This window comes from Petromyzon marinus, chromosome 11 (assembly GCF_048934315.1).
Source record: "Petromyzon marinus isolate PM22_M1 ecotype Great Lakes invasive population chromosome 11, UKy_Petmar_22M1.pri1.0, whole genome shotgun sequence".
Taxonomy (NCBI): Eukaryota; Metazoa; Chordata; class Hyperoartia; order Petromyzontiformes; family Petromyzontidae; genus Petromyzon; species Petromyzon marinus.
In genome coordinates, this window is record NC_133677.1 from 11,866,864 (window position 1) to 11,881,735 (window position 14,872).

General features: G+C 49.4%; 1 protein-coding gene across 2 annotated transcripts in view; it reads right to left on the reverse strand.

Moving 5' to 3' along the window:
• The window catches only part of LOC116941212 (drebrin-like protein), a 120,303-nt gene extending 106,440 nt beyond the window's left edge, over positions 1-13,863 (reverse strand). Inside the window, exon 1 of one of the 2 annotated variants that reach the window (XM_032952024.2) lies at positions 13,389-13,863. In XM_032952024.2, the coding sequence (XP_032807915.2) occupies positions 13,389-13,471 (83 nt within the window). In that variant the 5' untranslated portion in view covers positions 13,472-13,863. The remainder of the gene's footprint in view (positions 1-13,388) is intronic. The other variant, XM_032952023.2, reaches the window with a different exon arrangement.
• Positions 13,864-14,872: the final 1,009 nt, after the last annotated feature.

Genomic DNA, 14,872 nt, shown 5'->3' on the forward strand with positions numbered 1-14,872 from the left:
CCACCTTAAGCGTGATCAATCAATTAAGACCCGAAATGGTTTATCAAATCCTTTCTACAAACAAACTGAGGGCACCCCAATGGGCTCTCCTCTATCTCCGGTTGTAGCCAACATTTTCATGGAGAAATTTGAGACTGATGCCATCCAGACTGCCACTCTGCGCCCAACCTTATGGAAGAGGTACGTGGATGACACTTTTGTCATCTGGCCACATGGCCGGCCTGCTCTAGACCAATTCTTTGACCACATCAATTCCATACACCCAGCCATCAGATTTACCATGGAAGTCGAAAAAGATGGCAAGCTACCTTTTTTGGATGTCCTAATAAAAAAGAGACCTGATGGTTCAATAAGCCACTCTGTCTACAGGAAAGCTACCCATACGGATGCTTACCTGAAACCGGATTCCCACCACCATCCATCCCAGAATAATTCCCTCATCAAGACTCTGCGCCATAGAGCCCAATGCATATCTGACCAGGAACACATAGCCAGTGAACTCAAGCACGTACACCAAGCTCTGAAGGCTAATGGTTATTCCGACTACACAATCCGCAAAGCTATCACTCCAACCATGAAGAAGGACCCTCTTGAGGAGCCTTTCAAAACCATCACTTTACCCTACATTGCGGGGATCACAAAAAAGATCTCCAAAATCTTGAATAAACACAAGACCCAGGTCCGATTCAACACATTACATAAAATCTGCGATCTGGTTAAGTCTGTAAAAGATGTGATTCCGGACATACAGTACCCTGGCGTCTACAAACTAAGTTGCCTCGGTGGTAGTAGTTACATTGTAGAAACCAAACGACATGTCTCGGACCGCATTCATGAACACAAAGCAGACCTGAAACACGATAGGACCAACACCTCGGCCGTGGCAGATCACTGTTATAATTCAGTAGGTTCACATGACATTGACTTCTCCAAGACAGAGGTTCTTTGCAAGCCATCTGGCTACCATGAGAGATTTGTTCATGAGGCTATCCACATATACAAACAAAGAGACAATTTCAACCGAGAAGATGGATGCTGGTTTAGCAATCATTGGAAGAATTTGATAAACCATTTCGGGTCTTGATTGTTCACGCTTAAGGTGGCTTTCAGACCGCATCCATTATTTTTCGTCTCCCCCCTCCTTTTTTCCGAACATAGATGGACTCGTCCATCTGAACAAACTGTCAAATCGCTATCCGTGGTGCTAACGTTTTTAAAAAAACGCCACATTTTTCAAATGTTCTTGTTGTGGTTTTCACACCTGATGATGATTGCTTGTGTTGCAGTCGAAACGTCGTGAGAATTTTATTGTTTTATATTTTTATTATTTTATTGTTTCCCTTCTACGTGACTTTACTGAAAGAACCAAGAATATGAATCCCTGCAGTCACGAAAGCTTTAAATCAAAATTTAGGAGGCACTTTGTTAAGGCGGGGGAGCCCGGGCTGTAAAGACAAAGAAAATACAAAGGGTAATTCCACAGGATAATTGTGCGCAAGCTATAAGAAAAGCTTTAAACTAAATAAATCAAAATAGGTGAAATATTAACACGAAACAAATATTGTGTACTGTACAGACTTGACAGGTATAACAATGCATTTGCTCTGAATTTAGCAGTCCACTTCCTCATAAAACACCGATTGACAACAGGCTGACGATTCCAACAAGAACAGCAAAAAATCCAGCAGCCAAATTGTTCCAGAGTTTTGAAGCGTCACCGGATGAAGGGAACAACTCTCCACATGCCGTGTTACAGCACCCCTCCAGATCCTATGAAGACGCTCCGGAGAGTGAGACGCGCCCCAAAACTTGCGCCCGGTGCGGTCACGAACGACTCCTGTTAACACGGTGGTCGACAATACGACTCCTGCCCCCCCCCCCCTCCGACTGTTCATTTCTATGCAAAGTTTCCGCCGTCCTGTTGATTTAATGGAACCGCTCTTGTCAGTCTCAAGGCTCGAAATTTAACCGCAGCTACGTTTGCCCAAAATGTCTGCTTGCTGCTTCACAGCAACAGTTACCAGGGCTGTTCTTTAATACGTAATACATTTAATTGGGCTCTCGCCTCATTAAATCAAAGGGGGACATTTGACTGTACCCATTTCTCAACCGGTGTGTCCACAACTGCAAGGGAAAAACAGGGGCGTTGTCAAGTTCTCTCTTACCGTGTCTCTCATTCGCCGTGCACGTCTCTCTCTCCCTGCGACTCTTTCTTTCTTTCCCTGCGTCTCTCTCTCTCTCGTTGCCCGTTGCCCTCTTCCCCCCCGTGTCTCTGCGTGGCTGCGCGGTGTTTCTGTGAGCGTAGAAACTGCGTGTGCTCGACGTGTGCCTGTGCATGCTGCTCGATCCCCAGGTGCAGTCGAAAAGGGGTGGCTTCCTATTGGTCGACCAATGTCGCGCACGTGGATTCCACCGTTGATGAATCCGGTCGCTGGTTTATTTAGCGAATGCTTTTAACACGTGACTTTCACACAGTTAGAGCACCAGATCCACAAGAATAATAAATTATTAAATGCATTAAATGGTAGCTGATGAAGAGGAGCCATTGCCTAAAATGTCATCGAATATATATTGTCCCTGTTAATGCCACACACAGTGCCATTGACGAATGCAACGGGTGTTCTAGAAACTGGTGGTCATCTTGAGAAGTTACAAACTACTGCTTAACCTGGCGTTTTCCATGAATACAAATAATTTCAACGGTATTTAGTGTAATTTAGTGCCATTTACCCTCCACCCCCTGAACTCTTCACGACTACTGGTGTGGCTGTGAAGATGGTGGAGGAGTTCCTGTAACAGGTTAGTGTGGTCGTGGCCAGAATGAGTTTGATGGAAAAGGTCTGACTCTGAATCGGTTGAGCAGCAATCTGTTTGCATCTACTGTGTAACTCTGTGGAGGCTTGCCTGGCCTGTTCCTCCACCATGAAAAATTCAGGTCTTCTTGGCACAAAGCATTCACTGGTCTTGATACTTGTGACATGTGGACACTTTTACAAGAATACCTGCTCTGGCTTGGTTGGCCTGTCTACAATCCATGCTGGCTTTAACCGGGCAGAATTGTCTGAAGAGCTCCCAGCTTTTTGAAAGATCTAGAAACAGTCTGATAAGTGGGCTCCTCTGGCAGGCACAAATGCTTAAGCTGGGTCCTGTAGCCTCACATTCCCAGCCACCACATTCCTAAGCATTCTTGAGATGGCCCGATTAGGTAGAAATAATTGGAGCAGAGTGGACTTGGCTATGGCTGGTACCAGTGGTGTGTAAAGTCTGGCCTCTGTAGAAGGGGCTGGTGAAATACGCTACTGAGGAGTTGGTAGCAACTGCCTTACACTAATAATTGGGGAGTGGCAGTGTGGAGGTTAGCAAGCTTTGCTCCAAACCCGGTGACCAGAGTTCGATTCCCGCTCATGGCCAACACCAGTGGCAAATTATCTGAACCAGTCCTAGGCCTCCCCTAGTTCGACTCAGCTTCAAAAAAGAACTTGGTGCGGTGTGTGCCGATGGCTTCCTTTCGATACGTTTAATTTTCTTTATGCAAGCCACCCACTTTTATTGAGCACATCAAATTCGATTTATTCAGGGGTCGAAATAATGAATTTTCTACCTTTGAGTGCAAATAAAAGTGTGCGCATTGAGAAGCTCGTTGTTTACCTAATTGTTTTCCTTCTCCACAGACCTATTTTTTCTTGGCACGCCAACACAATTCCGATTGCCGCAAAGCATCGTGCTAATCCAAAAATATCACATTCCCCTATGTACCACTTCAACTGGGGTATTATGCGCCGATACTCACCCATGTGGAAAAATCTGTAATTAAACGGCAAAGTATCGCGTTGAAACTAAAACGGATAATGATAGTGCTGAACGTGCATTAAAAAAATTAATTTCGATCTCTGCTGTTGGAATAGAAAATAAAAAAGTATAATTCGCGGATGGTTATAAAACCTTATTTAAAATATATGAATAAAATAGCATTATGCTGGAAGCCGCTATGGTAACAACTCTCTACTTGATTAGCACGGTTGGAAACAAGTTCTACATACATACTACAATACTTGCAAACGGAAACTGGTAATTTGAAATCTGGGTTTGAGTTCCTGCTGCCCATCATGAACCTCTCTCGGGGGGTTAAGAAAAATGAACACCACCAATGCGAAAAGTCTATTGCATCTGTCCTATGCGGATCTAAGTAAACGATTCCCCCTCAAAAATTACTTAATCACAACTGTCAGCTGAGTAATCGACAAATTGCCCTAATTCTAGAAACATTTCCAAGAATTTTAACTCCCACCCCCTTACGCACCAACCCCAATCCTGATTGGCTGTGGCATTTCACAAATTCAACCCGAGTGAACCTCGCATCTTACCCCCCCGACGTGCGAGTCGAGGCTTAAAAATGTGACACCGTTTCATTACGTGAAGGGAGTATGGGCCGGTACCCAGCTTGTGTACGTGATAAGAAACTTCATTTTTCGTAAACCCGTCAGACTTGATTCATGCAGGAGCCATTCTCCGTTCAACTCGGGTTGTGCAGCAAGAATGTCCACTGGATCCCTACGCTAATTTAAAATACGTTTTCCGACCTAGTTTAATAAACATTCCATGGCTGTTACCAGTCTAGTATGCATCTGGTACAAATGCAGAATGATGACTAGATGCGGTCAAGGGATTGTCAACCATGTGATGTATGCTCATGACCTGGAGATTGATGCATATTCTCGAGAAGTTGGAGAATCTGCTGCTGAACAATCAAATCAAGTGCCTGTGTGTGTCAATGCATGTATACGTGGTGCCTGTATCCAAGGCTTGCAGTGGTCTGTATTTGCACGGTCCGTATTCTGACCCCCCAACGCAGAAACATTGAGTGTTCTACGTCTCCTCACGTTCATGCATTTTCTCCAGGGAACTCCACCATTCAATCAAATCAATCGATATTTATTTTAAGTGCCAATATCGCCCTCAACATAGTAGGCATCGGTGCACATTACAGTGGAACGGTAACGGTACACAGGGTGTGGAGCAACAGGAATTTAAAAAAAGAAACCCGTCAGGACTTCAGCGTCTAGCATTCCTTAAAAAAGCAATTTGTAACACAATTCAAAGCGGGACTGCCCTGAATAATTCTTGAGACTCACCAGGCTTTCCTGGAAAAAAAAGACTATAATATCATCATAATTTGTACATGCAGCACATATTTTATCTTCGATGGCAAGCAGGGTAGGAGAAGAGGGGGATGAGAAAAGGAGCGGTGATGCAGGGGTCATGGCACGAGACAATTCAGCTCATGCTAATTTGCTTTTGGCGGTCATGTTATTCATAAACACGCGTGGTGGGCGCATGCCTTGGGAGTAGAGCATTCCCATCTCCTGAGCCAGTGTTGGAAACTCCATATTCCTAGGGCAACATCCCATCGTCTATTCATAGGACATACTGTTGAGATCCCAGTGTAACCTCTTGTAGCTGCCTCGTCAAGATGGTGAGCGGTGCTGAACCTAGACAACTGAGCTGTAAAATCTTGATTTATACTCTTGGGTCTTTCGGCAAAGTGACACGAATAAAAAATAATAGATCAAGACGTTCCGATCGCAACACAAGCAATCGTCTTCAGGTGCGAGAGAGAGAAAGCTGCTGAGACAAGGTCTTATATAGGCCTGATGCACCCCCTACTCAGGCTAACCTCTCACAATACAAAGCCCACTGCCCCAGCCTCTGTGGTTGGACCATCTCTAACTCCACCCACCTACCTTGACGCACCCATCTCAGGCCTATATAAGACCTTGTCTCAGCAGCTTTCTCTCTCTCTCGCCTGAAGACGATTGCTTGTGTTGCGATCGAAACGTCGTGATCTATTATTTTTTTATTTACGTGACTTGACCAAAAGACCCAAGAGTAAGCCTCGGAGTTCTGCAATAGACACGATCAATAATTCCCTTTATTAATCCGGTAGAGGCTTGCTAAGTATCAAGACTTTTTTCCCGTAAGAGTTCCGCATTGGGATGTTTGGCCACTTCCATCGTGTGTACTGCACGTGGGAGAGAAAGCAGAGCACCCGGTAGAAAACCATTCCACAGGAGTAGGGAACATTCAAAGCTCCACTAAAAATCAAGAATCAATTGCTGTACTGTAATTTCCTGGAAACCTCACAAACCCAAGCCTACAAAGCCTGGATTCCCCAGGCAGCCTCCCATCCAAGTACTAACCAGGTTTCAAGCCTGCTTAGCTTCAGATATCTAAAAGGCAACCATGTGCGTTTAGGGTGTTGTTTTAGATTAAGTTTAGTCGAATATTCTTACTGAAACCTCTCAATCGCACTGGTGGTGGTTCTTTTCACCGTACTTCCCCATTCTGGCAAGTGCGTATTGCCGAAAGGTGAGAGGTTCACCTCCAGCTGAGATATCACTCGTCAACGGTGCTAGCCATGGTCAGTAGATGATCTCAGGTCAAAGTGCAGAGCATTTACCACTGTACCACCAATCCACCCCTCGATATATGCGTACAGTATTACTCCTGTATATCAAGAACATGTCCCTTAGCAGTGGCAAAGCTTTTTCAGGAAGGTCCTCCTTTGGGATATTTGGCCATTTCCCTGACTATTTTATTTTTGTATGGCAGGAAACCGGAGTGCCCAGAGAAAGACTCGCACATACACGGGCAGAGAACAATTAAACGGTGCTGCATTCATGGCCTGTAATATTAATCGAGCATGCCGAGCGAATACAGATCACCTGAAATACTGTACAATAAATGCCTCGTGTGCATCATTGCATTGTTGCTCACCGTCTTTGCAATAGTACTAATCATGCTTCAGGTATATACATAAATACTGGAGACACCACAGTTGCATAGTATGCATGACCGTGTGTGTTAACCCTGGTTAAAGACCTGATAGCATAGTGGTTAGCGCGCAGTTTGATTCCTGGCGAAGGCTAACATGCGTGGTGATGATCTGAATCGGTCTTGGGCCGCCCCTTAAGTGTGGCTGAGCCTTAAATGAGCACCTGGCAAGGTGTATAACCATCAACACTGGCGATATGAAGGCGGGCTGGGCATGGTGCCGGCAACAACACGTCATCATGCGGCGAAACAGGCCTTCATAGGCGCTCGCTAACAGCCTGCGTAGGCTATAAGGGGGGACCTCTGTCTTTGGTAAACTCGGTGGCGCAATGGCTGGTAGCACAGGTGGTGGAGCATCTGCAAGTGATCTCACACAGACCGTTAACCCATAACACATGGGCCTGCCCCATGGCCTTCTGCCTGCGAGGCTTCGGCACTCAACCATGCAGCCTCAAAGTGCACCTATCCTGGCACAAACGCTGTTGTGACGTCAACGCCACTTAACTACGGGTGTAGTTAATAATCCGGTGCTCGTTAAGTTTGCATGTCATGGCATCAGCAACCATTGTCAATCCACTGCTGGATGAAGGCCTTCTCACGCCAACGCCATCGCCATCCCTCGCAGTCCAGTGCTGCTGACACGTCTCACTCCTGCAGATGAACTGATGTCATCGCTCCATCTCTTATCTAAACTGTTTATTTTACTAGGTAAGGCCCACTGAGTTATATAGCGCCTTTTCAGAAGCAACCTGGCCACAAATGATAGCTAAACTAAGTGGACTACCATGTGGAAACACTATGAACACATGCAGTTTCAAAATGTGGAGGGGAAAAACCGGAGGACCCGGAGAAAAATCCATGTGACCACGAGGAGAACGTACAGACTCGATATATACAGGCGCCAGGGTCGGTATCGAACCCAGGCCCCTCCTGCATACCAGGCGAGGTAGTTAACATCTCGCCACTGTGGCAAAAAGGCCATCCCTATGCGTGCCCCACCATGCGTATATGCTTTACTACAATGCATTAAGAGTTATTCATGGAGTGGAATAAGTTCAACATACATATGAGAGACCCTGGCTGGGAGCATATGTCACAATATCCACCGGGCATGACATAGCAAGCGTAAGTTTACGCGTGAGCACATGCAGCAGTGTTTGCATGTAGAATTATTGAGTAACATGGTTACTGGCAACAATTGCCAGGGAGTCCAATTACCATTTGGCTACACTGAGAAATACAGCAAGAACAGGAACACTTCCGTCGAGTGTTCACTATCTATGTTTATCTATATTATGGTTTTGTATAAAGGTGTGTATGTGTATATTTGCGGACTGCCAGGGCAGTAAAAGACACTCCAACCACTCGAAAATTATTCACGCAAGCAACTGTAAAAATATAGACACGCTGTGAGCACCATGCCCTATAAACCAACGCTGCTAACATCGCCACCATCACTCACAAACATAAACCAATCACATTAATTGAGGGCTACTTTAATATCATTCCCTGCTAATGGCATACATTACGACTGCGCCATCCGGCCATTATAATACATATTTTGCCAACACGGTGGATCCACTCTCAAATATCAGAGGGCCCTAGACCCGGTGTTGGATTCTAGGAAATATAAAAAAATCGTGTTTTTTTTCCATGCGTGTTCTTTCGTGTCGACTTGACTCTTCTTAGTCGACACAAAAATGCAATCTTCACTTGGGGGAGAATGTAAAGTCGTCACCCTATGTCTGCATCACATTCTTCACGCGGGAGTTAAGGTGACATCTGTCGAGAAAAAAAACTCACTCTGGTATCTGAAGTGGAGCACCACCCAGTTGCTACCTCGATGTGCAGGACTGATGTTAATCAACGAACACATTCAGGTTGATTGGTTATCTAGCACTCACCGGTTTCCTTGGTCGCCTCCTTATCACTATTCTATTGCTACTACCTGGCTGTGTCGTCTCATCCATACTTGTGTTTAACCACCACACTGCAGTTCACAACAACTCACCCACCCACTCACTGCTCACCACACTGCAGGCCACAACTTACTCACCCACTCACTCACTGCTCACCACACTGCAGGTAACAACTCACCCACTCACTCACCCACTCACTGCTCACGACACTGCAGGTCACAACTACTCACCCACTCACTGATCACCACACTGTAGGTAACAACTCACTCACCCACCCACTCACTGCTCACCACACTGCAGGTAACAACAACTCACTCACCCACCCACTGCCCACCACATTGCAGGACACAACTCATTCACCCACCCACTCACTGCTCACCACACTGCAGGTAACAACTCACCTACTCACCCACTGCTCACCACATTGCAGGACACAACTTACTCACCCACTCACTCAATGCTCACCACACTGCAGGTAACAACAACTCACTCACCCACTCACTGCTCACCACATTGCAGGACACAACTTACTCACCCACTCACTCACTGCTCACCACACTGCAGGTAACAACTCACCCACCCACTCACTCCTCACCACACAGCAGGTCACAACTCACCCACCCACTCACTCACTGCTCACCACACTGCAGGTAACAACTCACCTACCCACCCACTGCTCACCACATTGCAGGACACAACTTACTCACCCACTCACTCACTGCTCACCACACTGCAGGTAACAACTCACTCACCCACCCACTGCTCACCACATTGCAGGACACAACTCACTCACCCACCCACTGCTCACCACACTGCAGGTAACAACTCACCCACCCACTCACTCACTGCTCACCACACTGCAGGTAACAACTCACCTACCCACCCACTGCTCACCACATTGCAGGACACAACTTACTCACCCACCCACTCACTGCTCACCACACTGCAGGTAACAACAACTCACCCACCCACTCACTGATCACCACATTGCAGGACACAACTTACTCACCCACTCACTCACTGCTCACCACACTGCAGGTAACAACTCACCCACCCACTCACGCCTCACCACACAGGTCACAACTCACCCACCCACTCACTCACTGCTCACCACACTGCAGGTAACAACTCACCCACCCACTCACGCCTCACCACACAGGACACAACTTACTCACCCACTCACTCACTACTCACCACACTGCAGGTAACAACTCACTCACCCACTCACTGCTCACCACACTGCAGGTAACAACTCACTCACCCACTCACTGCTCACCACACTGCAGGTAACAACAACTCACCCACCCACTCACTGCTCACCACATTGCAGGACACAACTTACTCACCCACTCACTCACTGCTCATCACACTGCAGGTAACAACTCACCCACCCACTCACTCCTCACCACACAGGTCACAACTCACTCACCCACTCACTGCTCACCACACTGCAGGTAACAACTCACCCACTCACTCACTCACTGCTCACCACACTGCAGGTAACAACTCACCCACTCACTGCTCACCACACTGCAGGTAACAACTCACCCACCCACCCACTCACTGCTCACCACACTGCAGCTCACAACAACCCACTCACTTCTCACCACACTGCAGGACACAACCCACCCACCCACTCAATGCTCACCACAATCCAGGTCACAACAACTCACCCACTCACTCACTGCTCACCACACTGCAGCTCACAACAACCCACTCACTTCTCACCACACTGCAGGACACAACCGCTGGTCTTTCTGCTTCTTCTCTCGCACAGCCCCACTTTGGAATCCCCCCTCCCCCATGTTATCTCTACCCCCCGCCCACCCCCATCTAGTTCTTAGCGTAATATAACCCTAGCTCAAAGCAACAAAAGTACAACATCTTAAATCTATTGCAACTTTCATAGTGGGTTTTGTTGCTGGTCGGCCCGCTTTGGATTGTTGGGCCTTTCGGGACCCTGTGGCTGGGCAACCGTGAATTTAAACAAAATAACCTTTTTACGTGGCGGTTAAGTCAACACGAACTCCGCTCGTCACTCCAGCCGGCAGGCAGGGCAGCAGGGCAGGAAGGGCAGGAAGGATATCACAGCAGCAGGGCAGCAGAGCAGCAGAGCAGCATGGTAGCAGGGCAGGCAGGGCAGGAAGGGCAGGAAGGATAGAGTAGCAGGGCAGCAGGGTAGCAGGACAGGAAGGGCAGCAGGGCAGGAATGGCAGGCAGGGCAGCAGGGTACAACAAGCGAGGTGGGGCAGCAGCAGCAGCAGAGTTTCTGGCTCTGGTTTGGCAGGAAGCAGCCACCACGGCGTGGGCAGCTGCTGCTGCTGCCGCCGCTGCCCCACCACCACCACCACCACGGTGTCTGCGGCCTGCCATGGTGGCCCAATGGTCGCTGCGTGTAGAGTGGTGTGTGATGTGTGGGTGTAGTGTGGTGAAGTGTGGAGTGGTGTGTGATGTGTGGGTGTAGTGTGGTGAAGTGTGGAGTGGTGTGTGATGTGTGGGTGTAGTGTGGTGAAGTGTGGAGTGGTGTGTGATGTGTGGGTGTAGTGTGGTGGAGTGTGGGTGTAGTGTGGTGATGTGTGGGTGTAGTGTGGTGGAGTGTGGGTGTAGTGTGGTGATGTGTGGGTGTAGTGTGGTGGAGTGTGGGTGTAGTGTGGTGATGTGTGGGTGTAGTGTGGTGATGTGTGGGTGTAGTGTGGTGAAGTGTGGGCGTAGTGTGGTGAAGTGTGGGTGTAGTGTGGTGAAGTGTGGAGTGGTGTGTGATGTGTGGGTGTAGTGTGGTGGAGTGTGGAGTGGCGTGTGATGTGTGGGTGTAGTGTGGTGGAGTGTGGGTGTAGTGTGGTGATGTGTGGGTGTAGTGTGGTGGAGTGTGGGTGTAGTGTGGTGATGTGTGGGTGTAGTGTGGTGGAGTGTGGGTGTAGTGTGGTGATGTGTGGGTGTAGTGTGGTGATGTGTGGGTGTAGTGTGGTGAAGTGTGGGTGTAGTGTGGTGAAGTGTGGGTGTAGTGTGGTGAAGTGTGGAGTGCTGTGTGATGTGTGGGTGTAGTGTGATGCAGTGTAGAGTGGTGTGTGATGTGTGGGTGTAGTGTGGTGTGATGTGTGGGTGTAGTGTGGTGAAGTGTGGAGTGGTGTGTGATGTGTGGGTGTAGTGTGATGCAGTGTAGAGTGGTGTGTGATGTGTGGGTGTAGTGTGGTGTGATGTGTGGGTGTAGTGTGGTGAAGTGTATAGTGGTGTGTGATGTGTGGGTGTAGTGTGATGCATGATGCAGTGTAGAGTGGTGTGTGATGTGTGGGTGTAGTGTAGTGAAGTGTATAGTGGTGTGTGATGTGTGGGTGTAGTGTGGTGAAGTGTGGAGTGGTGTGTGATGTGTGAGTGTAGTGTGTGATGTGTGGGTGTAGTGTGATGCAGTGTAGTGTGGTGTGTGATGTGTGGGTGTAGTGTGGTCAAGTGTAGAGTGGTGTGTGATGTGTGGGTGTAGTGTGGTCATGTGTGGAGTGGTGTGTGATGTGTGGGTGTAGTGTGGTGGAGTGGTGTGTGATGTGTGGGTGTAGTGTGGTCAAGTGTCGAGTGGTGTGATGTGTGGGTGTAGTGTGGTGAAGTGTAGTGTGATGCATGATGCAGTGTGGAGTGGTGTGTGATGTGTGGGTGTAGTGTGTGGAGTTGTGTGTGATGTGTGGGTGTAGTGTGGTCAAGTGTGGAGTGGTGTGTGATGTGTGGGTGTAGTGTGGTGGAGTGGTGTGTGATGTGTGGGTGTAGTGTGATCAAGTGTGGAGTGGTGTGATGTGTAGCTTGGTGTTACGTGTGTGAGTGTGCTTGCGGTGTGATGTAATAATGCGTGCAGTACAAGGAGCGGTGGGACGCCTGGTGTGATGCAGTCGTGCGGTGCACGCTAGAGTATGGCGCGATTCGTAGCGTGCTGTGTAGGTCGTGATTCATGGGCTAGTGTGGGGATGTGTACTGTAGGCGATGTTGTGTACTGTAGGCGATGTTGTGTACTGTAGGCGATGTTGTGTACTGTAGGCGATGTTGTGTACTGTAGGCGATGTTGTGTACTGTAGGCGATGTTGTGTACTGTAGGCGATGTTGTGTACTGTAGTTGCGTGGTCTCCAGCTGCCGTGCAGGTGCGATGGTGAACGCTCGTGGTGCGATGCGTGGTGTCGTGATGTGGCAATGCAGGCTGTAGCGTGGTGTAGCGTGGCGTGGTGTTGTCTGGTGTGGTGTAGCATGGTGTAGCGTGGCGTGGTGTTGTCTGGTGTTGTCTGGTGTGGTGTAGCGTGGTGTAGCGTGGCGTGGTGTTGTCTGCTGTGGTGTAGCGTGGTGTGGTGATGTAGTGTAGCGTGGTGTTGTGGTGTAGCGTGGCGTGGTGTTGTCTGCTGTGGTGATGTCGGCTGTGGTGTAGCGTGGCGTGGTGGTGTAGCGTGGCGTGGTGGTGTAGCGTGGCGTGGTGGTGTAGCGTGGCGAGGTGTGGCGTAGCGTGGTGTTGTGGTGTGGCGTGGCGGTGCGCTAGTGCGCCCCGCGTTCTACCGACACTCGGCCCGCGTCTGGCCAGCGACACAAAACCGACGAGACAACAACGACAACAGCAGCAGCAGCAGCCACCACCACCGAGCACGCCAGAGAGAGAGAGAGCCACCGCTCACCAGCTGGTGGACGACTTCTCGCTGCACACATCCTCGTAGGCCGCGAGCAGAGCCGTGCGGTTCTTGTTGAGGTTGAGCGCCATGACCGCCTTCTTACTCCTCCTGCTGCTCCTCCTCCTGCTGCTGCTCCTCCTGATGCCGCTGCTGCTGCTACTCCTCCTCCTCCTGCTGCTGCTCCTCTTCCCCACGCCTCTCTCTCGACGCTCACCCCGCCGCCTCCTCCTCCCCCCCGCTCGCTCGGCGTCACCACCAGCACCACCACCACCAGCACCACCACCACCAGCAGCACCACCACCAGCAGCAGCAGCACCACCACCAGCACCAGCACCACCAGCACCACCACCACCAGCAGCACCACCACCAGCAGCACCACCAGCACCACCACCAGCACCACCACAAGCAGCAGCACCACCACCAGCAGCACCAGCAGCACCACCACCAGCAGCACCAGCAGCAGCACCACCAGCAGCACCACCACCAGCACCACCAGCACCAGCAGCACCACCACCAGCAGCACCACCACCACCAGCACCACCAGCAGCACCACCACCACAAGCACCACCACCACAAGCACCACCACCACAAGCACCACCAGCAGCACCACCACCACCAGCACCACCAGCAGCACCACGGGGCGGGATTCTCCGCTCCCTTCTTCTGGGCGGGGATCCCAAAGCGGTGCCCCCCCCCCCCCCACGGGGGTGGGTGACGTCACAGACTCCACCCAGACCCGCCTTCTTTGTGACGTCACCGTTTGATTCTCTCTCCACGTTGGGTGGGTTTCGGTTGACAGGGGGCTCCTCTACTTACGAACGAGTTGGGTTCCAGAGGACTGTGCGTAAGTCGATTTGCTCGTAAGTCCAAATTTACTCCCGTCGATTCCAAACACGTTGTACGGCGTGTACACCAAACACGGGAATGGCTTTCAAAGTTGTATAATCCCCTGTAGACGTAGATGCCACTGGTTCTTCACGTTCTGCAGACGTAGATGCCACTGGTTCTTCACGTTCTACAGATGTAGATGCCACCACTGCCATCTATTGCGCGACGGTTGAACTTACGACATTCGGTCTGAACAGCCAACTGGACATACGGAAAGGTTTGTTCGTATCTCTGAAAGTTTGTAAGTCGAACGATCGTAAGCAGAGGAGTCCCTGTATGCGATTTTTTTTTTGAAAATTTGCGTTATGTACGATCCAACTCAGAGGTCGGTAACTAAAAATGACAACAAGAGGATTTTTTATTACCGTTTCAAATTCGGTAAACAACTTTTAATATTTCAAGAGCCGCAATTGCACGTGGTGAATACGAGCGCGGTCGTCCTTAATAAATAAAGTTACGAAGCGCTCCCTAAAGAAGCCGCGTGCGGCTTCCGTTAGCCGCAGGTTTTTCGGCCCCTGGGCTAACCTGTTTCTATTCTAGATTTGAAGCTTTCGTGACTGCAAGGATCCACACTCTTTTCTACCCAAAAAATCGCTCGATGC